The sequence below is a fragment of the Pogonomyrmex barbatus genome, unplaced genomic scaffold, assembly GCF_055798465.1.
Source record: "Pogonomyrmex barbatus isolate J1 unplaced genomic scaffold, ASM5579846v1 scaffold2, whole genome shotgun sequence".
Lineage (NCBI taxonomy): Eukaryota > Metazoa > Arthropoda > Insecta > Hymenoptera > Formicidae > Pogonomyrmex > Pogonomyrmex barbatus.
In genome coordinates, this window is record NW_028297116.1 from 16,493,238 (window position 1) to 16,516,098 (window position 22,861).

The 22,861-nt window shown below is 41.4% G+C and overlaps 1 protein-coding gene across 19 annotated transcripts in view; it reads right to left on the reverse strand.

Annotated features, from left to right (window-relative positions):
• Positions 1 to 497: 497 nt before the first annotated feature.
• Positions 498 to 22,861, reverse strand: part of SoxN (SRY-box transcription factor soxNeuro) — a 284,192-nt gene continuing 261,828 nt past the window's right edge. For 10 of the 19 annotated variants that reach the window (XR_016139208.1, XR_016139207.1, XR_016139206.1 and 7 more), the window contains one exon: positions 18,395 to 18,417. Coding sequence is in view for 2 of the 19 variants with exons in the window: in XM_011646516.3 (XP_011644818.2) it covers positions 896 to 953 (58 nt within the window). In the remaining 17 variants the exon portion in view is untranslated. Of the gene's footprint in view, positions 954 to 10,318; positions 10,486 to 18,290; positions 18,418 to 22,861 lie in introns of those variants that run through there. The other 9 variants (XR_016139213.1, XR_016139204.1, XM_011646517.3 and 6 more) reach the window with 7 other exon arrangements.

Consider the following 22,861-nt stretch of genomic DNA (forward strand, 5'->3'; position numbering starts at 1 on the left):
AAATGACAAATCGCTAGCAATGAGATAGGGGATCAACGTTGAAGTTTCACAGAAGCATTCATGATAATTAATCGACAATAGAGCACTCTGGATTTCGTGGGGTCCTCCTGGGGTGCGTGAGGACCCCCACCGCGGTTCCGTCTTCTTCCGTTATTTATGTTCTAGAATCCAAGGAGACGCCGAAGTTTCCGAGCATCCCCCGTTTCTTTAAGGAAAGATATAATTCTGACGCTGCTACCGATTAATTAAATAATTATTCAAACATCTTTTATTATTTTTTCCGTTATTATTTTATTGCTGTTAATTATAAAAAAAGGAAAGATACTTATAAGAATAAAATATTACATAAAACACCAATACAAAAGTAAAAATTATTTCAATATTTTGTATAATTATTTAAAATTTAAATCAAATAATAAAAAAATTAATTAATTGATTATATAGTTTATCTTTTTTATATGTATGTATTCATACATTTTATAAAAATAAATTATTTTAGGAAATATTCATAAATCAATAAAACTTAGTAAAATTATGCAATAGACATTTATATATGTGACGTAAATGTGATTAACGACGAAGAACATAGAATTATCTGAATTCTCGTATTTCCAGAAACTTTCTCTTATTTATGCATACCGATCTACCAAAAAGAGAACAGCGCATAAATGCTTTTAAGCGAGCAGCATGAATTATTCAAATGCCTGCACTTACTGCAGGTGCGATAATGATAATTGACGATGCTGAGTAATGATAATTGCGCACGATCTTATACGTAGCTATAATAATAACAATTATTATTCTTATCCTTCATAAAAGCACATAGAAGTTTCATGATTTTCAACAATATATATATAAATGCACGGTATTATTTTGATTTTCATTTAAGAATTCTTCACGATCTTGGGAAATAGTTCACAGTCACGTATCCCGTTTTCTCCAGGCGCTGATACCTGCAACAGAGATGTTTCAACAGATTTATGAAATACTTAGGTTTAACATAGGTCTAATATAAGAATATAAAAATATAGAGCAAAACTGAATTTAGATTCAAAAGATCATGAAATGTTTGTCAAATATCGCAAGCAAAACAGGAAAAACAGACAAAGATATACCATAACAATAGGATTTAAAAAATATTAAGAAGTATCTGAAAATAATAATTTCACCGTGTAAAATTTAGATAACATGTTTGTGAGTCACCGCGTTTGGACCGATATTCCTCAACGTTGACGTAAACGCAACTACCGGAAGAGCGAGTCGAGTAAACGCACCTGATCTGCATCGCAAGCGCGAGAACCACAGCCGAATCGTACGCTACGGTTGGTAGATCGCATCCACAGCATTTCCCTCCCTCTCTCTCTCTTCACTTCTTCGCCCCTTCCTCTCCCCTCCCTCTCTTTCTCTCTCTCTCTATGATGCCACTGCGCGACGGCAGTGGTGGCAGTGGTAGGCATAACAGGGTGGACGTTTAACATATGAGTGGCTACCAGTGTTATTAATGCGGCGGTAGCGTCGTGCTCGGTTTCTTCCTCGGCGAGAACCCACTGGGCCTTAGATCCCAGACGGCGTACAGCCGAGGACTAGGGCCACCCGCGGGTCCTACCGACGCACAGGAGAAGAGGAAAGGCCCCGGCTCCGACCCGCCGCCGCGCAGGATGGGGTATGGTAACACGACACTCGGAAACCGCGGCACGACCGACGTCGTGCAACGGCCTCGAACCATCCCCGAAGGAGTTATGCCTTCCTGCCGGCACGCCGTCTAATTAATATGTGCTTAGCCCCGGAATGCTGCTCGTGTCTTTGGGAGCTACGCACGTTCGCGCTTTCCGGAGACAGCAAGAGGAAGGGAGACGTTCGAGACGTGTCGTTTCTCGAACGTTGGTCTAGATGCGCTATCTCGAAGATCAGATTTTGCGTTCGGTAATAGGCACGCATGAGAAAATATCTGAATGTACCAGATAATGCTGGTAAGTAACGCGATATCTAACAATAAAATGAGTACAATAATGTGAGTAAGAAACTCGAAAATGAAATTACGTACTTAATGTAGGTTTAGGTTTCGGAGAAGCTTTTCACGTATTTGCCTTTTAACAAACGATATCTCTAGAATATTAAAGACTCAAAATAGTCTTCATAATAGCTTAAGAAAGATACGATTCTTTTCCATTATAAAAATTTGACACTTCGCATCACTATATAAATTTATAAAATAATTTAATACGATATAATATCTCTCGAGATATATATCCTAATATTATCGGCTTAAAACACTGTTTCACTCGATCCACGTTCCGAATCGCGCGCAATTTACCAGGCAGAAACCACGTGGGAAAAATTCGACGTGGGTGTGCCCACCTGTTCCGTGTGTCCAGAAGGGTAGAGAGAGGTAGCCGGTGGACCTGCCTCCCTCGTATCCGCCGCGATCGCTCGCGCGAGCGGACGTATAGGCAAATATCTCTCGCGCTCAACCGGGACATTAGGAGCTCTCCGGCGTCCGGAGGATTATAAATCCTTAATACAGATCGGCACGCGATGCCCGGCTCGTTAGGGTGATGCATGGCCGACTCTGGTGTCCCGTGGTGTACGGTAGCCGGTACCAATACGCGTGTACACCGCGTGCACGCACACACACGCGTCGGTACGGTTCCTACGGGAACGACCGACACCCACACGCATCGGTGGACGCCAGGTAATAATGAGAGATCGGAGATACGGCCCGATATTAATTGTGCGCATCGAGTGTGGCTACGGCTGCTGCGGCCGGGCCGCTGCATCCGTGCGCGGTGTACACGGTACCGGCCGCGCTACCGGCTTACACCGATCCTTCGACGCGATATGTACGATATACGATACGGGAACGAGCGTGGTGGACCTGACCTTCCGGTCCTCCTCTCGCCACGGCGATTGCGAAGGAAACGCGCGAAAAAATTTCCTCGAAAAATCGTCTGCAAAGACAGTCACGTGAAAGACACTCACATGGTTAGAATGCGGTAATTTTAGTATGTGGTTACAAATTTTAAAACACGCATGCTAAATATTTATTTAAGCAGATATTGAAGAAATAAAACTAGGTATTTTTGGAATTTGATGAAGGAATTTGTATTCAGTTAGCAACAAGCGTTTCAATAGCCTGGTTAAAAGTCTTAGAATTATAGATCTAACAAAAGTCTCGTTAACATGGAAAGTACAGTTTTGCCAAAGAAATTTAAACATTTAGCTAGGTATAACAATAATTTTGTTGGAGCATTAAAATAATTATGTAACATTCAAATTGATTGTTAAAATATAAAAAAATTAATGCACTATTATCATCATGCGTGCTTAAGCGTCCTATATAATTATTTTAATTTAACTAGTCTAAGAAAATTATTTTCAAATTTTTAATCAAATTTTTCAATACTTTAACAAAATGTTCTCATCCATAAGTATAGTTTGAATGTTATTACAATATTTAATACTTTAAGATATCACATTCTCTAAAAATATAAGATATACTTTTTGGAAGAGCTCCTTTTACAACGAAAATTTTAAGTTTTAGTTTAACAAGAAATTTAAGTTTTTTTTTTTTCAATAAAGCACTTGAATAAATATTTAAAATATTTGAAATATTTAAATATTGTCAAATTGCAAAAAATTTATTTGTTATCCTGATGATACGCAACAATAAAAAAAAAAAAAAAAGTAGAAATAGGGATATCGAAGTGGATGCTGGAAGACAAGGAGAGAGTTGCCAATCTGGGTCGTTTCGCCGGTGATTACGAGGAGTGGACAGATTGAGTCGGTCCTAGGGCTCCTCCCTTTTCGCCCTTCTGCCAACGATCTTTATGCGGGCTTCTGCCGGGCGGACGACCCATGCCCAGGACATCCTATTCCTCATCGTGCACCGAAGAGAGAATATTCCCTCCCTTATGCCGACTACGAGCCACTTTGAAGATACGATCTCGAAACAAATTACGAGTCCTGCTCTCGGGACTCGCCCTATCTGGCTGGATTAAAATAATCGCGGGCCGTTAGCGGTCGGTCGTGTTTTTTAAATCGGTCTGCACAGATCGGTTCCCCTACCGAGTTTGTCAAAGGCCGCGATGCATTTGCCATTAAAGTTGCACGCACTCGCGACAATAACGAAGCATCTCTCAAATTAATAACAATAATGGATTAGTACACATTTTTTTCTCCTTTTATATCTTTTTAGTTTCTCGGTTACTTCTTGCTTTTCATCTTTTTTTATCTTATTTCCTATTTTTAAATCATTTCTTGTAAGAACTATGAATGAAATAAACTTGATATTTTTCACTATCGATATGATAGATGTGCATTATGTCGAATTCTTAAATAATATGAAATTTAGTAGATTTTGCAATTTTAAGAAAATACAATGACTCTTCTTTATAATTGAAAGCGAATCGGGTATATTGACATTTTCAAGTCGAGATCGTGGATGCTGTGCAAGAGAACCAAGATAGGTACATGTACAATACGTACGTATACATCGCTATATATATATATATATATATATATATACGGTGAAGTACATGTACCACTCGGCCGCAGCTCGTCTCAATCCGGATTACGGTAACACCTGACCATCCGCAATTTTATCATCCTCCGTTCCAGAAAGATTCCAATTTTCTTCTCCCGTCGCGCAGCGTAGCTTTCTTTCTACCTCTCCCGGCACCGCGCTTTCCCATCCCGCCCCCCCCCTCCCTCCTCCTTCCCCCTTTCGCCATCTTCTCCCTCTGCTTCTCCCCGTGCGCTTTTTTCCACCGTCCATGGACTCAATCTGTGTCTCATCGCGGATTATTGGGATTTCGCGAGGATGAGGAAGAAGAGAAGACCGAGACTCGCTCGACCGTCTGAGCTCCCAGTCTGGGCTCGGCTCCGAGCTGGAAGCTGGAAAGACTGCCGACAAGGACGAGTCTTTAATTCTTTCCGTAGTCAGCCGATCCCATCGCTCCGATTTCCCCTTCCGGGTAAGTGAATTCGACCGATTATTCGCGATGTGGGACAAGTAAATGCGAGGAACGGCGAGCATATTGGACTTTCGCTAGAATCGACGAGTAATAACGAAGTAATGCGACAACGGATAATGATAAAAAGTCTCGACATAAAAAAAAAATCTCTCCGAGCCTGGTAGATGATGGAAGAGATAATTTGACGATAATAAAATGTTTTCTCGATTCGAAATATCTGGGATAATATAATCGAAAGCAAAATGGAACTAAATATAATATTTGATAAACACGTCGATCTTGTTACTATTAAAGAATACTATTGAAATAAAACGAAGATTGCATATTATTAATAATCAAGTGAATTACAAGAAGCAGCAAAATATGTAACTCGCTGTTATTAATATGCAACTTTCTTGTAGCCATAAGAACATTAATATTTTCTAATGAATATATTATTAATGTCGATGCTGACACGTTGAGATGCCGTTGTTTGTCTAGGAGCGATAGGGTTACACACTCGTAAATTCTCTTATAAGAAAACAAGACATGACATGAAGGCGGCAGGAAATAAATTACCGTTGATAAAACGCAAAAATAACGATTCTCGTGGGCGTGAGATAATTGGCGCAAGAAGCTTGCACGTCGCGCAGAGATAGGAACAGAGGAAAATGTGCCCCGCGACATCAAAGGACCTTCAACTTCATCCGGCTCCCGGAGTTCGCCCCCGATATCCCGGGAGTCGATGGGAAAGAAGGGTCGAGGAGAAGGAGGCATCTTTTTATCGTTCCTTCCGCGGAGAGGAGTCGCGAGCGACGCCGACGCACGAAATCGATCCGATGATTAATTTTCAATCGCGGCTTAATTACGCCGGGCGGCTAAGCCCGATTGAAGAGGCGTCCCCGGATAGTGAAAGGGCGGTCTGTGTGGTGCAAAAAAAAAAGAAAAAAAAAAAGGAAAAAGAGGAGACGGAGAGAGAAAAAGAGAAGAGAGGCAGAAAGAGAGAAAATGAGAGAGATAGAGAGGCCGTGTCTCAGTCGCCCCAGTCGGCCGTCGAATAAAAGGCTTTCCGTTCTCTCTAGAAGAGGATTGTGTCCAAGGATGAGGACACGCTGGCGCGGGGATAAAAGGGTGGCCTCCGTTCGAGAAGCGGGGGTGGCGAGGATCGACGCAGGACACGATTGCCAGGAACACGTGATTAGATGGCCCTCCTTCCACACGATTCTCCAGATTGGACACCCCCGTCGTTGAGAGACGTAAAAAAATGCAATCTTGGCTCTTACCGTAATGAAAAAGTCCCGACCCCGGGTAATACAGTACTGGTATGACGGTGTGTGTGTGTGTGTGTGTGTGTGTGTGTGTGTGTGTGTGTGTGTGTGTGTGTATGTGCTCAAACGTGTTACGTATTTGTGAATGCACGAGAGCACGGATGCTGGATCATAGCGGCGATTGCAGCTGTCGCGTTGGAAATGACGGAGCATTTAGCACGGCTAGAAATCCCAATTTTTACAAACACAAATCCTCTGACATTTTTCTTTATTATAGGTACATTATTAAATAAATAAAAAAATAAATATGTATATGAACTATATATCATCGCATGTATGAAATTGTATGTATTTTTAAACCATAAGTATATATTTATTTTCGTCTTGAAAAGTCTGACAAATTAATATATAAAACATTTGCCTCTTTTGCTTATATCTAAAAATAATTTGTTAAGTAAAAAAATAAAGATGGAAAATATTTTACCATATTATATACCAAGAGGAAGGGCAGGAATGAACGTGTTAGATTTTAGATGAGGGACTATAATTATTGTAAGGTCGAGTTTAAGAGGTCGTAGGACAAGATACAACATCATCGGGGAGAGCAAGAACCCCGTTACTCCCGTGATTCATCGATCTTTTTACGCTGGGTGGCCAGAATAATTCACCCTAATGCCCCACCTAACTGCCGCGGACCCTCGTTGCCCGATTGTTTATTACCAAAAAGCATCTCTTTAATATATATCATTCTACCTCTAAAGAGGATCTCGTCTCCTTCGGAGAAAAAAGGAGATGAGCGAGAAAAAAAGAATTCTGGCATGGATCCGGCAAGAGATTTACCTTCGCGAGACTTCAATTTCTTCCCCGACGAGTTCTCGCGAGTGAAAAGCGGGACAAATAAAGGGAAGCGCAGGAAGCAAAACGATATTGCAAAAATTCACGAATTCACGTTACTCCCATCGCCGTGGAAATTTACACATTTATATAAATCCATTTATAAAATATTATAATTTCTTAAAATTATATGTGTTTCGTTACATGTTAGAATTAAGGAAATACTTCGCACGTTCGTACTTTGTTACGTTCTTACTGAGAACTCGTAAAAATTATTAATTCCAAGAAAAAATTTCATCATACGTATATTCATGCAACAACGGTTAATTTGTGAAACTGTTTTTTAATTATGGATTCGTCAGAACTTTGCGTCCATTTCCATTAATATGTCCGCGGATATCGATCCGCGTCCTGTTCGCTATCATCGAAATACCTCTGAAAAATATAGCTTCCTCTTTTTCGACGGTCGTCGTACATATCAGGTCCGATCTGTGGCAGAGGGGAAAGGAAAAGAACGGCACGGAAAAGGGGAAGGGGGGGAGGGGAAGAGAGGAGGTAGAACTGTCGAATTGACGTACGATACGAGATGTATTAATTAGCGGCGGGAGAAAATTGCGACTGAGCATAGCCTCCGGGGTTGAAATCGTTATCGAGGGGGTTTACCTCGCGATTTTGATTTAGCCCCGGCCTTCCACGTCAATTCTAATTGCATTTGACAGTAATTTGGCAAGGGAGAGAGGGCTGATTGACGGCCAAGCCGCACGGCCACGTTCGGCCTCGCCCCGTTTTCCTCTTACGTTTTCTCTCTACCCTTCTTTTTTTAACTGGTCTAACAATAATACTTCTCGTGCGTGTGCGTCCGTGATTGTGTGAGTTTTTGCATGTATATATATATATTCAAGACTGTCGAGGCTAGTTTAAGACATATATATCCGACATGGATTGCAGCCAATTAAAATAATGCTGATGTTAATTAACCTGCCCTGCCGATCATGTCGCGTCACGTGTACGAAATATGCCATCGCTCTGACTGTCCTTATGAAAATACGAATGTATTGGAAATCGATCGTAAACCGATTCCGGATACACTGCTGGAAAAATGAATCTTGAATGAATCTATTGGATTAATTAGCACTCGAAAAAGAATCGAAAGAATTGGTATTCCAAAATAAAATTAGACGGGAAATTATATTTATCGATAATCCTAACTAAATTTATACGATTATAATCGAATAATAAATTGTATAATTATATAAAAGTTAAATTTATCGATGTTTTGCCGCATCACACCAAGAATCAGGATTACGCAAAGGAGTACGACAAATGGCATCTCACAGAAGACAGCAGTAGGCGACAAGTGTGCAATTTAAAATTGGAACAGCAGAAATTACATGGTGCCTGGTCGATCTCCGCGGTGAGACAGTATTAGCGCGAATTAATTAAGCCAATTTAGCCGGTGCTGATGCACGCCTGTTAATCATCAGTCACTAATTATGCTAAGCAGCCGAGATGCAGCAGGGACGTACGGTATGCAGGTGAACGCAGTGTATTACAAGGCCGTAGCACGTGCTGCATCATCGATCCACGAGCGAGAATGCAAGCGCGATGCGCTCTGCTCTAAAGTCAACATATGATTTTGCATACGCAGATATTCACTGATCGTCCCTTCGATTTGCAGTTTTACAACAATCGGTAGTTATAAAACTTTTCGTTTTTTACATATTCTTTTACATTATTCTGTTCAACAATTATTTTTTATTTATTATATATTCTCTATCGATATATCGTCTTTGTAATATCTTTTTTTTAAAGTATTAATTTATAAAAGCCATATTTTTTCCAATGACAAAAATATCACATAAACTTTCATATAACGCTAAATTTCCTCACGACGTGATTTTCCTTTTTTTTTTTTTTCTTTTACAAAACAGACCGATCAAAATCTCATGAGCGTTCAATGACCCGACTTTAAGTTGGATACCCTCGATACTGCCAAGGGTGGTGGCTAAAACAAAGGGCTGGTCTCGGGTTGGTCGATAGTCCACGGCCGCCAATCAGGCGAGACCTCGCCGGCAACCCTCGTCCTTGCGATCCTCCGCAACGGCAAGGGTGGGTTAGATTCCGGAGAGGGTTCGCTCGTCCATGTACGAGACAGATTCTTCGAGATCGAGGATTCAGGAGAACACCCATGACTCTCCAGTCGTCTCCACGGTGACGAATACTGGATGGAAAAGACGGGCCAATATCTTCCTTTCTTATATACCGAGTGTTCGCTTTTATCAGGTCGCGAGTGGCCTACTTGGCTCTATCGAAAACACGGGGGATGCGTGTCGACTTTATCGCGAGATGAAATAATGCTATTTTCATGCGTTCTGAATTCTGAATATTTCTAAAAATATTTCTTCATTCTGAATATCTCTAAAAATATTTCAAAGACCGAACTGTCGGACAGCCCGGCTTAGAAATCTATAAAATAACATGTTGTTTTTCTGTGATATTTAACAAGAAAACAGAAAGCTATCATCGCGATACGTTTTGATTGATATTTCAACAAACACGAATAACAATTTTTAAATTGTAGGATACAAATTGGGTTACAAATAAAGTTCATCTCACTGCCTTCGCGAAGATGCTAAATTTGACGATAAAGAAAAACTGTTAATAGGATATTGTAAATCTTCGTTCGATATTCTTTATTGTCTCATTTCACCGTAAAATATTCTTAAAATTACACGCAAGTTTCTGACGGAGCAGCCATACTCTCATCTCCACGGTGACGACGTTGGCAGAGAAGACGAGCCAAGATCCGCCCTTCCTTCGTACGTCGACCCTCGTCGCTCGTATCAGAAAATTAAACGCGGTCGGCCATTCGTCCTTATTTGAAACATGGCGGATCTCTATCGAGAAGCAGTAATCTTCTCGAGAAAGTCCTTCGACTCACCGTACAAATTTATTTTAGCATCCGACGAATAATTCGAATTCTCTCGATAATTCGATAATCGCGAATCTCGGAGAGATCGTAACTTTATCCGTCCGATTGTAATTAGAGAAGTTAAGAGGCTAACTTGGTTAGCTTACTCGGAGCATCATCCTTCGCACTTCTCGTTCGAGGCTCAATATATAGCCTTTCGCTATGCCTCTACATCCATTTAATCTCTATTAATTATAATAGTGTATTCGAGTTACGTACATCGTAGTAACGATAAATGCGGAAGATGGTTCAATTTGCACTAGATATATATTCTTATCGCAATGGGATCACCATTTGTCTCAACGTATCTCGTTTATTCAACACTTATTTTTATTATACATCCTTACGCGTAAGGTCTACATAAAAACTTATTAAAACGAGCTTAATCATATGTTCATAACTGGTTCTGGGCTGGGGCAGCTCCGCACGGCAGCGTTTCGATGCACACAATGGCCCGGCTCTAGAAAAATAAACAGGATGTTATATAAAATCTGTCAGATTATTCCATTAAGATTATTATTTCGTAATAACGATAAACATAAGTTGGGATTATTAATTAAAGTAATTCGTAGCCTAGAAGATAAAGTCACGTTACTTTAAAATCATGAAAGTATGTACGGAAAGAACAGTTACTAAAATATATTTAAAAATTTTAAAAATAATTTTGTTAGGTCATCCAAATAATTATTATAAAATGTGCAAATTGATTGTTAACATATAAGAAAATTTTTGTATTACTAGTATGATTAAATGTCTTACATAATAATTTTGATGGCCCAACATTATTTTTTTTATGTGTAATAAAATTTTAAATACTTTAGCGAAACTGTTCTCTTTGTTTTGTGTAATATATGTAGTTATTTTTTAACAATTAAAATAAATGGAGTTAAATTAAGCTGAATTAGATAAACAAATTTTTATAATTTAAGATATGGTTTTATATTTCAAATCCCATATATGTCTATCATTATTATAGTATTATTACGTTTTTCCACACAACTTAGGTTCGAAGTTCTGTTCATTTCAGTTCACGGAAGAAAATTCTATTAAAGTATCTAAAAAATTGGTTTAGATATAGATTTAAAAATAATTCTATTAATCCATCACAATGATTATGTAAGTTGTTTAAACATAGAATACTACAAGAACATTTAATATTCTAGCGGTAAACTTGAGTGTCTTACATAATTACTTTAATGATCCAACAAAATTATTTTCAAATTTACTTGACTAAATTTTTATATGTTTTAGCAAAACTTTTTCCATGTAATAATTCTAATTAAATAATAAAAGCAATTTCATATGATTGTAAAATAGAAGAAAATATAATTTAAATTCAACTTCTATCGTACATGACACCGTTTTATTTCAACAATTGTGTCATAAAACATCATCAGTTGTTGCAGTTGCGCGACACTGATATATTTATCACGCCGATAAAATTCAATGGCACACTTGTTACGCCGATGAGAGTTGTTTAAAGTTGGGGAAAAAAAGGATAACGAGCCGCTTTTGTAAATGACGAACAAAAACCGAATGTGTAAATGGCCGTCGACGAGTTGCCGCGTTGATGAAGAGGGTGGCATCGTCGACGAAGTGGTAATATAAACTTACTGATTGCAATTGCTACCGGTCTTTTGGGAATTTATATACATATGGAAATAAAAAAACAGCAACAGCAAGCCACTGTTTTTGCAGATCGATGATCGTTTGTCATGGCGCGTCGAAGCGAAGCGATTGCGAGCTTTTTATTAACTCCTACGTGTCCCACGAGCTTTCAGCCTTCTCTCGCGTTCACGTGTACATGTCACATGTATATCGCACAGTTAATAATCATGAATAATTATCTGATAATGTCTCGATATCCAACATGCTCTTCTAAGCCTTATAAGAAACGCTTTTTTCATCAGCGCGGATAATTGCTTACAACCTACCTAGGAATAATTATTAAATCTCGCGCCAAATCGAATCTAATTAATATTCCACGTAATAATTCATATATTAGTATAATACCAATTATACTTAATTGTCTGAAGAAAAAAAATTTCATCAATAATCTTCATCTTCTTTCTCGCTCAAGAGAGCATCGATTGTGCGAATAAAACAAGACAAAGCCGATATTAATTTTTTCCACAATATAGGCGAAATATAGTAGTATACTCAAGTTCTGCGATAAATCCGCATTTTGGAGATTGAGAAATCGTAGACGTTTTGGAATGGAAACGATGGCGGTACGATTCAAAAGAAGTACGCGAGGCGGATAAATTTTTATCGGCGCCCGTTCCGGCGTGCCGAGCTTATTAAGCCGTCCGTCCGTCCGTCCGTCCGTCCGTCCGTTCGTCCGTTCATTCGTTCATCCTCACAATGGCCGTCGAACGGATGGAAAGCCGCGAGCGAAGGTATGGAAGATTCGCAATCCGTACCCAATCCTCTCTTTCAGTGTAATTATTTTTACGCGAGTCGAGAGCTCCTGCCGATGACAGCCACGACTGCAGGAGGAGGCGGAGGTGGAAACGAGACGAGACGAGACGAGACGAGACGAGACGAGACGAGATGCGATGCGATGTGACGCAGCGCGGCGCGACGCGGCGCGATGCAACGCGACACGACGCGACGCGATGGCGACATCGCGTGTGTCGGTCTGGCGGAGAGGCGACATTGGTTTTCACCGAGGAGAGACGCGAGACGACAGGTGGAAACCTGGGCTGGGCTCTCCGGATCGTCCCTGCAAACAGCCGTTCGCGCGAGTCGCAGTTCTCGCGATAGAGTAGAGCGCCGGAAAACAGGATGGATGGGAAAAGGTAGGCGAGTTGGCGCGCGGGGGTGGGACAAGATCGGTGTCATTGGCAGCATCTCTCGGCGAGCTGGAAACCGACAGGCGGAAACTGACACGTGACTGGAACACCTGGCGAACCGATGGAAACTGTGCATCGTGCTGATGCACGAACAGTACTGGTTTCGACTTGAGTCTTCTCAAAAGAAGAGTAAAAACTGAACGGAAATTCGAATTTTTCCTATTTAGAAATGCTAGGAACGCTTTGCAGATTTTTTTCTTCACGTAGAATGGAAACTGTGGATTTTTTGTTGTTGCAAAGGAAAATATATGTTATGTACAATGTCCTATTTTGTAAATTCTTTCTTCTTAAATGAAACTTGCAAATCATTAAAATTAGGATCTACTAAGGAAGTTTATTATAAAATTTATTATATAGTCCATTTTAAGATTAATATAACGGATTACGAAAAAGTTATTGCAAAATTTTTAAAACAAGATTAATATAATCTTCTTCAAAGTAATCTCCTTGAAGCAACATATTAACATTTTCTCATTTTCGGTAGCAATGCTGAAAGTTTCTTTCTGAGAGCTGCAATCTTTTTAACTGTTTAAAATGCATAATTCTTAAGACAGTTTTTAATTTTAGAAAGAAAAAAAATCATATTAATTTAAATCTGACAAATATAGGGGTATCACAATTTTTTGAAGCTAAAGACTCACGTACGCAAAGTATCAAGATGCATTGTCATGATGCAATTGCCAAATGTCAGCATGAAACCAAATTATCATGTTTCCAAAAGGAAATGTGTATGTATAAGATGTTAATAAAAAAGATTTACTGTAAGATTTACGAAGATACCGATGCGTCAATTTATGATCTAATTTTCCTCCACCATAAAAATCGACCATGCCGCCATTTCGTTTCAGCAACATTGGCAAAGCGATTCCGAACTCTCATCTGATGTAATAAGTAAATATCCCGAATAATAACGAGGCGCGTCGCAAGCAATCTTATGACAGTATAATCTTCCACATTACGTACAGCTTAATCCGATCCTGAACGAGGAGAACCAGCGTGGATGATTCGGAGGGAAGCGAAGGAGGCGACGAGGAGGTAGCGGAGGATGACTCTGCGAGAACGGACGCGCGGCCAGCCAGAGCGTTCTGCCAGCTCTCTGGTTCAATTTCTGGCGTCAATTAAAAAGTGATGCGGACCGAGGAAAATCAGGAATTAACGAAGCGGGCTCCGAGCCGTTCCCGCCGCGCCGACGTTTCGCCGACGCCCGTTCCCATTCTCGCGGCGAATCGTCCTTAATCGGCTGTCATTGAGGAATCTTACCAAGAGCCGATCAGGAGATGCCGATCCGATTTTAGCGAAACGTCCACGAAGCCAGAAGGAGAATGAGTCTCGTCTATGTGCGTGAAAGATCGGGTTATGAACCAAAAAAAGAGAGCGTCTCCTGTGTTCTCTCTACTGTTCTCTTGAGAGATTCATGATGAAGGAAACGACCGAAAAGCAGGAAAATCTTTTTTTTTTTACTGTTTATTTCTCAGATTTGCTGTTTTAAAATATTTTTAAGGAACAGATTTTCTTTTTGGCAGATGAGTAAAAGAGGGTAAATAATAGCGAATCTCACTGGAGCTTAGCACGATGGACGCGTCCGTTAGGATTAGAAATTTTCCAGATGTCCCGGTTAACCATACGTGGACCATGTGTTTATGAACCATGTCGTTTCGAATTAAACTGACTCTCTTGACCTTTCCCTGCGTAACGACCTTTTCCTTCTACGTTATGGCGTTGCGGAGTTACGGCGAAACGGCTAACCGCAATTCGGACTCGAGAAAGGAGACTTCGCCTCATCTCGAACTAGCACCCAGCTGAAGTTCGTTACACAGCGTGACTCGGCAAAGACGATTTCTTGGACGATCTACCTCGCCTTCGACGGATATTCTTGCGCGCGCGAGCGAGTCTTCTTCCTTCGGAGTTTGAAGGAAGCTGTCGCGAGCTACCCATCATTAGCGCCATAATTGCCGAATTCGCGCAGTCGCGCGATCGCATTTAATTGCTCGATCGCGATAGTCTTAATCGATCGGGAGTCTGCAGTACAATATTCGTTCCTTTCATACTCGGCGAAAATCAATCATCCTGATTAAGAGCATCAATCTCCGATTCATAATTTAAGTTATTTTCCGTTCTACAAAAATCGCTCAAACGAAAATTATCATTAACCAATAGGAAGAATAAACGTGTGAAATATCAATATTTAAATCGCGTAGCGCATCTCATCTCGTCTGTTTCCGCAGGTTAATTTATTAACGCAGAAATAAGTTCTTCTTTGAGACCTTGCCTTAGCATTTCTCGATCTTAATCCTCACCAGAAAGCGGATTAACGCTCAGATGCGAAACTGGCTGCAAAAAAGGGTTAGTCGCAGTCACGAATTTTGTTGCGCCTGCTGCAGAATTTGCCATTATCCACCCGCCGTTTTGCCAATGTTGACTATGAAACTTCGTAACACGGCGTGTTGCAATCGCGTGAAAGGCGCAGAGCTTTGCAATGATTGTTGCAATTTACCCTCTCGACTAGCCCCGCCTACGTCGGCTACGACGTTCTCGCGAATTAACGTTCGGTCGTTCGGTCGTGTGCAATGTGAAAGTAAATCGTCGAGAGCATATCGGCCGGCTGATTAAGCGTCCATCCAACATCCTACGATTATCAATCAGCATTGGAAAGAAACGACTCGGATATGTCCCCGGATATGCGTGCGCGAGGCGCTGCGAGACGTGAAGGAAATCGGGTGAATAAAAGCAGGGAGAAAGGCAAGGAAGGGCGAGAGCCCTTCGCGTGGAAGGAACGGCGACGCGGCGCGGCTAATTACCTGAAATAACCCATTAGTCCTGTATCCACCGGGAATTACAAGGCAACTGCTGAGACAGAGAGGGCGCGTCGTCTTTGACGTGTTAATCTCGCCCGAAGGACCGCGCGTTTCTTCCACGGCTGCCTCCTCTTACCCTTACTCTCTCCTGTTTCCATGAATCAGCACTATCGCGCACCTGAGAAAAATCGCCGGCACGGAACGAGCCACGATGCAGATCCGCCGAATCGATTATCGGTGTAATAAGCCGTGCCATTTGTGTGTGATCCCGGAGCGATTTGCGCCGCGAAAACTCTCAGCATGCGACAGACATTCACAATATTTATCAGCCACGATAAGTCGTTTCCACAATGGAAACAGCCCCGTTATTTAAATCATTATACGGTACTCGCACAATGAGTATTAAATTTTTTATTGCGTTATAAAATTTTCCTACGACTCTACGGAGCAAAGATTAACATTTTATGCCTCGTTAAAATAATTTCCTCCGTATTATATATTTTTTTTTTAAGTTATGATTTTCGTTATTATTTTACTCGACGACTTTCCTCAAGGTTATTTTGAATAAAGATAATTTTCGCCATGTTTTTCAACAGAAAAGAAGTCCCGCGGAAGAATCGATCGACAGTGCCTTCGGATAACTACTTGGTAGAGCTTCGGAGGTTGGGAGCTGCGAAGTGAGAGGAGCAATCACGAACGATTTCATAGCTGTCACCCTCGATGGAGGACTTCGGGTTCCATTTCGAGGTCCCCGGGCCGGGAAGATCCGTAGAATGACGGGGCGCATTCCCCTCATCGCCTGGGAGGAAGCTTTCCCTCTTGAAAAAATTCGGGATACCCGTGGTCGGAGCGGCACGTATCTCGCGCGAACCCATCGACCGGATGCCGTTCACCTGACGTTTCAATTTTTAATCGCTCGCACGATACATTGCGCCTCAATGCGCTCGCAAGAACGGCGGACGATTTGAGATTGGAGAGCGAATCGAATTTTGATCGGCGGATTGAAACACATTTTATATTCCAATTCATTTCGAAACGCAAGATCTGCCAAAGAGCAATTATCTTACGTCGTTATATTACGTCGTTAAATTCACTCTCTCATTGAAGTCGAGTGACAAAATACAAGCAAACAAGAAAATGTGGAAATGGCTCCTCTTCGCGTTAATATATTGTTGACTATCAATTAATGGTATCACAAGTATCGTCCATCACGAGGGAGAGTTCTCAAGGAGGATCAGCTCAAAATCGGTTAGTTCCACATACTTTCCTGACTTCTGCGCCCCGCCTATCCAATTTGCTTGGTGGATGTTGCTCAAAGAACGACTCATTCTCGCCGTGCGTACGAGCGATGTCGAAATGGAAGCGTCGGAGGGCCGGCTTATTCTCGAGAGAGGCGTAGAAGCGCGAGTTTACTCGTTTGAGCGCGACGAAAGGGCTCGTTCTTGCCAGCGGCAGGACTGACGGCGCGAACAATTTTGTTTTCGCCGCTCGATTTTTTTTCTCCTCATTGACTTATTTTTGTAATTATAGCGACCGCCACGGCGGAACGATCGGTGACAAGGTGTGCGCCGACCGGCTCGTCGATCGTGCGAGGGTCAAGCTGTTCGATTTTGGCGATCCGGCGAGCGAATCGGTCGATTGATCGTAAGATCGGCAGACTATCGAAGCCGCCAATCGCCTAGTTTGCCTGAGCGGAACGAACTCGCCGTGCAGATCGGCCTGTCAAGTGAAACTGGGGCAAAACATTCGCGTCCCGATTTAATCCGCCGGCCGCGAGGAATCGAGTCGGGATCGGTCACGGCGTGAGAGCTCTCTTAACTTGTTGTAAGGATCGATAGGATGGATCGATTAAACGGCCGATAGAGATCGCGTTTGTCGTAGAGATCGCGAGTCGGCGCAACGCGCGCGCGCAAAGTACGCGCAAAAAACGAGCCTTGATGTTTTGCGATACTTTCATGGACGAACCACCACCGATCGCGAGTTTCCAGAGTGGACTCGCCGTTCGCGTGGTTACTCACGTGAAAATCAACTTTCTACGTTAACGAGCAAATAAAAAAAAAATCGACACTGTCACGCCCTAGATCGTTGCTTAAATAGCCGATCGTTATACCGAATCCATTAAAATTCGAGCGATCCGTGGCTTGAACTCGTTAGCAAATTACTAAACAAAGTTCGAAATTGCGAAAAGATTGCTTTTTCGATTATTATTTGACATTTGGATATTTCATTAAGAATACGATAACGATCACATCTTTATGTTTAAATTTTTAAATTCACGTGTTGTTTCAAAGCTAATCTTAGCACCAATGATTTAAATAAATCTAAATCAATGACTTTCTCTTTTTTTTCTTCTAAATTATGATTATCCGGCCAATATATATGTATAAAAAGAAAATCGAGTCAATTATGATACAATACAAATTAATGTTAAATCCAAGTTAAATCCAAATTTCCCAGAAAACGTTTCCCAAAATCTTGCGTGGATCTCGCGAGGAACACCCAGTATGGACCGCGCGCCAGGAGAAGTAATCAATCTCGAGTGTCTAATAAGTTTCACGCCTTGCTCGATTCTCTTTCGCTTGATCTAATCTTCTCAGGATTGAAGGCAGACTCACCGTAGCGCGCGAAACAATCAAGGAGCCTGATCCTTCGGTGGTGGAATGGTTCGACATTGTCGCGGCGAGAGTCGTTCACGTCGGCCAGGATTCCTGCACGCGTACGTTGCCCGTCGCGTTCCATTCCCTGCAACACACAAGACGTGCGTCTGAGAGCGATCGGTCGGGGTCCTTTTTCGGACGTGGCTAAGGTAAAGACCGTTTCCGTTCTGGCGAATTAGACGCCGTTCCATCGCGGGAAACATGCCAAATTGATACCAATGAACTATGCTTAACTGCTATGGCCAAAATAAGTCGCGCATTCGATAGAATCGCAGCTGACAAAAGGGGAAGAAACTTGGCAAAAAAAAAAACAAAAATGTATTTAAATTTTATCTAAAAATTTAAATTCGTTAAAATACCATTAAAAAGACTGAAAGAAAACTTATTTTTCAAATGCCATGTCAGCAAGAAATAATTTTTTTAATGGTGGTCGAATAGATAAAGAATTCTTGAAGATATGAGTGAAAAATATGAGAAAAATAAGGAAACGTGTTGTGTGATATATGGAAGTTCATAAAAACCTGTTTTGAACCTTTTTTTGATTATTGAGATTAATAATCTATATTAGAAATCACACAGCAGAATGTTCAAAACACGTCACAGAGATACAAGATAAATATTTTTGGATGTTCCTCTAAAAAATATTCCTCTGGCTAGATATGGCCACGTATAGCATTTTTTCGAGTTTTCGTCATACTATATTTTCTTTACCATAAAAATCGTTTTTCTTAATTTTCTTAATAAATTAATACTACAATCACTAACATCGCTTTAATATCATTAATAACAATCAATAATTAATAAGAAGTCGCTTTTTAATACTCATTATCGAATAATTATAGATTATTATTACATAGGTTATTATTATGTATACTCTTCCATAATCGACCGAACAACATGACTTTATCACATTTTTGTGCCCCGCTCTCGATATCTCCCGATCAATAATTCATCTACTTCTTTCTGTCAAGAAGATTTCTTTTCGCAAAGTTCAACATTATTACATTATTGCTATCAGCCGATAAGCTTCGAGCGCATTAACGTCGCGTGTGCGTGTCGGGGAGATGTCTACAATTGCGTTGCGTGTGCGCGGGACTAATTTGCGAGTTAATTTTATGCAGCGCGACATGCGAGAAGTCAACGCGACGCGACGCGATGCGACGCGACGACGTCAAGGCTTATCATCGTCGCAAAACGCCTGCAACGTACAATTGCTGCGTTTCCTCCTCGAAAGCGTCTCACACGCACGTTTCTATCACCTCCGAGGTGTGAAAATGACGGATAATACAGTAACGAGGCGAGGCGAAATAGAGGTAACGTGTTTTATCTACTGTAGAGTTATATCTATACTACTGTATAGAGTTGTGGCTATTAACGTAATTAGATAATTATGAGGAACGTAATGTCACATGATTCGTCGATTCTACTTGACCGTATTAGCGTCTCGAGTGTTTTGTAATTATTTCTGTTATTAAGTATTAAATTAAATCACTACATGTATCATCAGTTTCAATGAGAAAAATTTCAGTTCGTTGATGCCTTATATTTCACATCGTGCTATTATGTTTTTTTTTTTTTTTTTTTTTTTGGATCTTCTAATCTCAATAATGCAACTTAGTAATGCAGTATTGAGCAAGGTGTATATAGCTTATCATTCTCTCGCGGAGGCGTGAAAATGACGAATGGCCATAACGAGACGATCCAAGAAGGATAGTCGTGCCGGACGATTCCTCTTCTCGTTTCCCTTCATTTACGACGAGGTCACGAATGACACGTGACGACGAGTAATGAGCTTGGTTCGTTACCTGCTGCCGCGCCACATTCCACGCCCACGCGTGCAAGAATGTGACGGACGGAGGATTGATTTAGGAACTATCGTTAACATGGAATTACATGGTGAATTTCAGCTACGTGGTGCTCCTCGACTTGGTGCCGGAGCGTATTTCGTAATTTTTCACATATCGTCCGCGATATACGTAACGTAATAGAAATGCAATTTAGCATAACCATAACTTCGTAGAGAATAAAGTAACTTTATTTATTTGATCTACACACTTGCGAAATCCGGCAATTTGTTTGTCTAGGAAAGAGTGGGGATTCGATCGGGCGCAGCAGAATTGGAGCAAAGACTGAAATATGAGCGCGCAAATAAGCAGGCGCATACAGAAGAGATGAGAGAAAGAGCGGGAAAAAAAAAGAGAAGGGAAAATGGAGACCCAATGAGAGTTAAGAGACGGAGTGTGTGCGTAAGCAGCTAGAAAAACTACGGAGAGAGACGTGGCCGACAGCAAGAGGGGAATGAGCTCCTATCAGCCAGACCAGAGACCAACCAGACCGAGGCCGAGCCAACCAACCAGAGCCATGCTCGCGCTACACTCAACTGTTACGCGTTATATGTGTTCGCACATACAGAGACAGCTTACAGCATCATCGATAAAGAGGATTAACAAACAAACGCGGCAATTTAAAATTATACATTTTCATTGTAATCACATGGAAATAATAGCTTTCATATGCGCGTTACTAATTCAAGACAGATAGAAATTTCAATTCCTCCAAATACATTCAACTGCAATTTTCTAACGTGGCGCTTTCCGACAATTTAGGATTTTTGCAGTTAATTTTGCGATTTTCTGCTCGTCCTGCATCGACAGATAAATCCTCCCGTGGCAAGATTGCGATAAATTTTCGCGAGGCCCGTGAAGGGGAAAGCAATACCATTAGCTTTCATTTTGAATGGCGACACGAATTACGTTCAGTCGGGAGAGATTGAACAGTATGAAAAAAAGGGTTGCTACCCTCCACACCGGCGGGCGCGAGCATCGGTGGCATTGTTCGAAAAAAATTAACCCGGGATTTTTATTTACTGCCGTTCCGACTCTCCCGACTCTGCGATTCCATCTCTGACGAGGCGATAATCGATCGATCACCGAATTCACATACACGCATTTTTCAAGCAAAGGAAATTACTACAAAGAAACTATTCATGTACACTGGATTCACTGCGCTTGAACGTATACTCTTCTTCCGCAAACTTCCGCTTTTATAAGATTTCACGAAAGAACAGTAGCTAATAGACGTAATTTTTGCTAAATTTCATTTTCTTTAAAATTACTAATAAAATATCTTAAGAGAGTCTGAAACCTTTTAAATAAGTCTGAATCAGAGAATGATGCTGATCGCACCCCTTTCTTTTGGTCAGTGACCATTGCCGCTCGATAGTCATTATGTCACGATTTGCGAACAATTAAAGCGAAGTGGCAGAAGTAAACACCGATCGGTAAGAGCTAAGGGAATTAGTATGTACCCTGAAGTTCGAGCCCTTGGCTCGAGCGCAGCAACGCGTGGCACGATGAGAGAGCGTGCGCGACGGGATAGCACTCAAATATTTACCACACCGTGCAAACAACGCCGGTATTGTTCCGCGGTGCTACTATGTGTAAATTTAATCTTCCTCAGAGGCTGGAAAAATAAAGCTTGCGCGATTGACGAACGCGAGAGAGGGAGAGAGGAAATCGAGTCGATTCGCTACACGTGTATCTGTAGATTTACATTATTATTTACATTTTTCACAGATCATTTCTGGTCACTTTTATTCTTCGTAAAAAATTCCACTCCAAAACTTAATTTAATTCACGACCCGTACATTTACCGTCGCACAAATCTTTAATTCATACATAAATCTAGAATGTGATATTTTATAAGCGATAATTTATTATCGCACCAACTTCGCTTTCGCGCCTTTCTCGTGAGGAAATGTCGGGGGGGATGAAGTCGTCATGGTGGCTCGACGAACGAGGAATTTGCTGACTCGCCGCGCAGTCCGACGGTGACATCTCCATCTCCTCCTCTCCCCTTCGTCTCCCTTCCTGCTCCTCTCGTCCATCGAAAAAAGAGGTCTAGATCGTCCTCCTCCGAGCCCTTCTCACAACCGCCCTCCGGCGAGACGACAACGATGACTCTGCCCGCTGTTACGTGCGAGTGGCCCTCTCGGGTCCTCTCTTTGTCGGTCTACGAGAGACACCTGGACGCCGCTCGGCTTATCTTCTTCTCCACCAATCTCGAGGTTATCCAAAGGGTATCCTCGATCTCGATAAATACGAGAGTTGACTATCTCCGTTGACGTCACGTTGACGTCGTTCGTCTTGTTACGATCATTCGACCGTTGATATGGAAACGGACGCAAAAATGGATGCATCAGTCTTATATTTCGTCATATCGTTCTCATATTATTTTCTGTCTAACAATCAACAACATTATTGTTAACAAGTCAGTCAACTCAGAGGTCTCAATTTTAAAAATGCCCACGAGTCTGTAACTATCGACAAGTGTTCTCTAAGTGTATTCCGAACAACAGGAAATTTCAAGGTGATATAATTACTCTGGAATATACTCAGGTAATGAATATATCTTGCATATTTATTAGAGGAAGACATCAAGATACCGAGATTCCGTGCCACCATATTAACGGGCACACGTGGCACCGTGAGAATTAATGTGCACGGGGGCAATGGGAAAAGGGGGCGAGG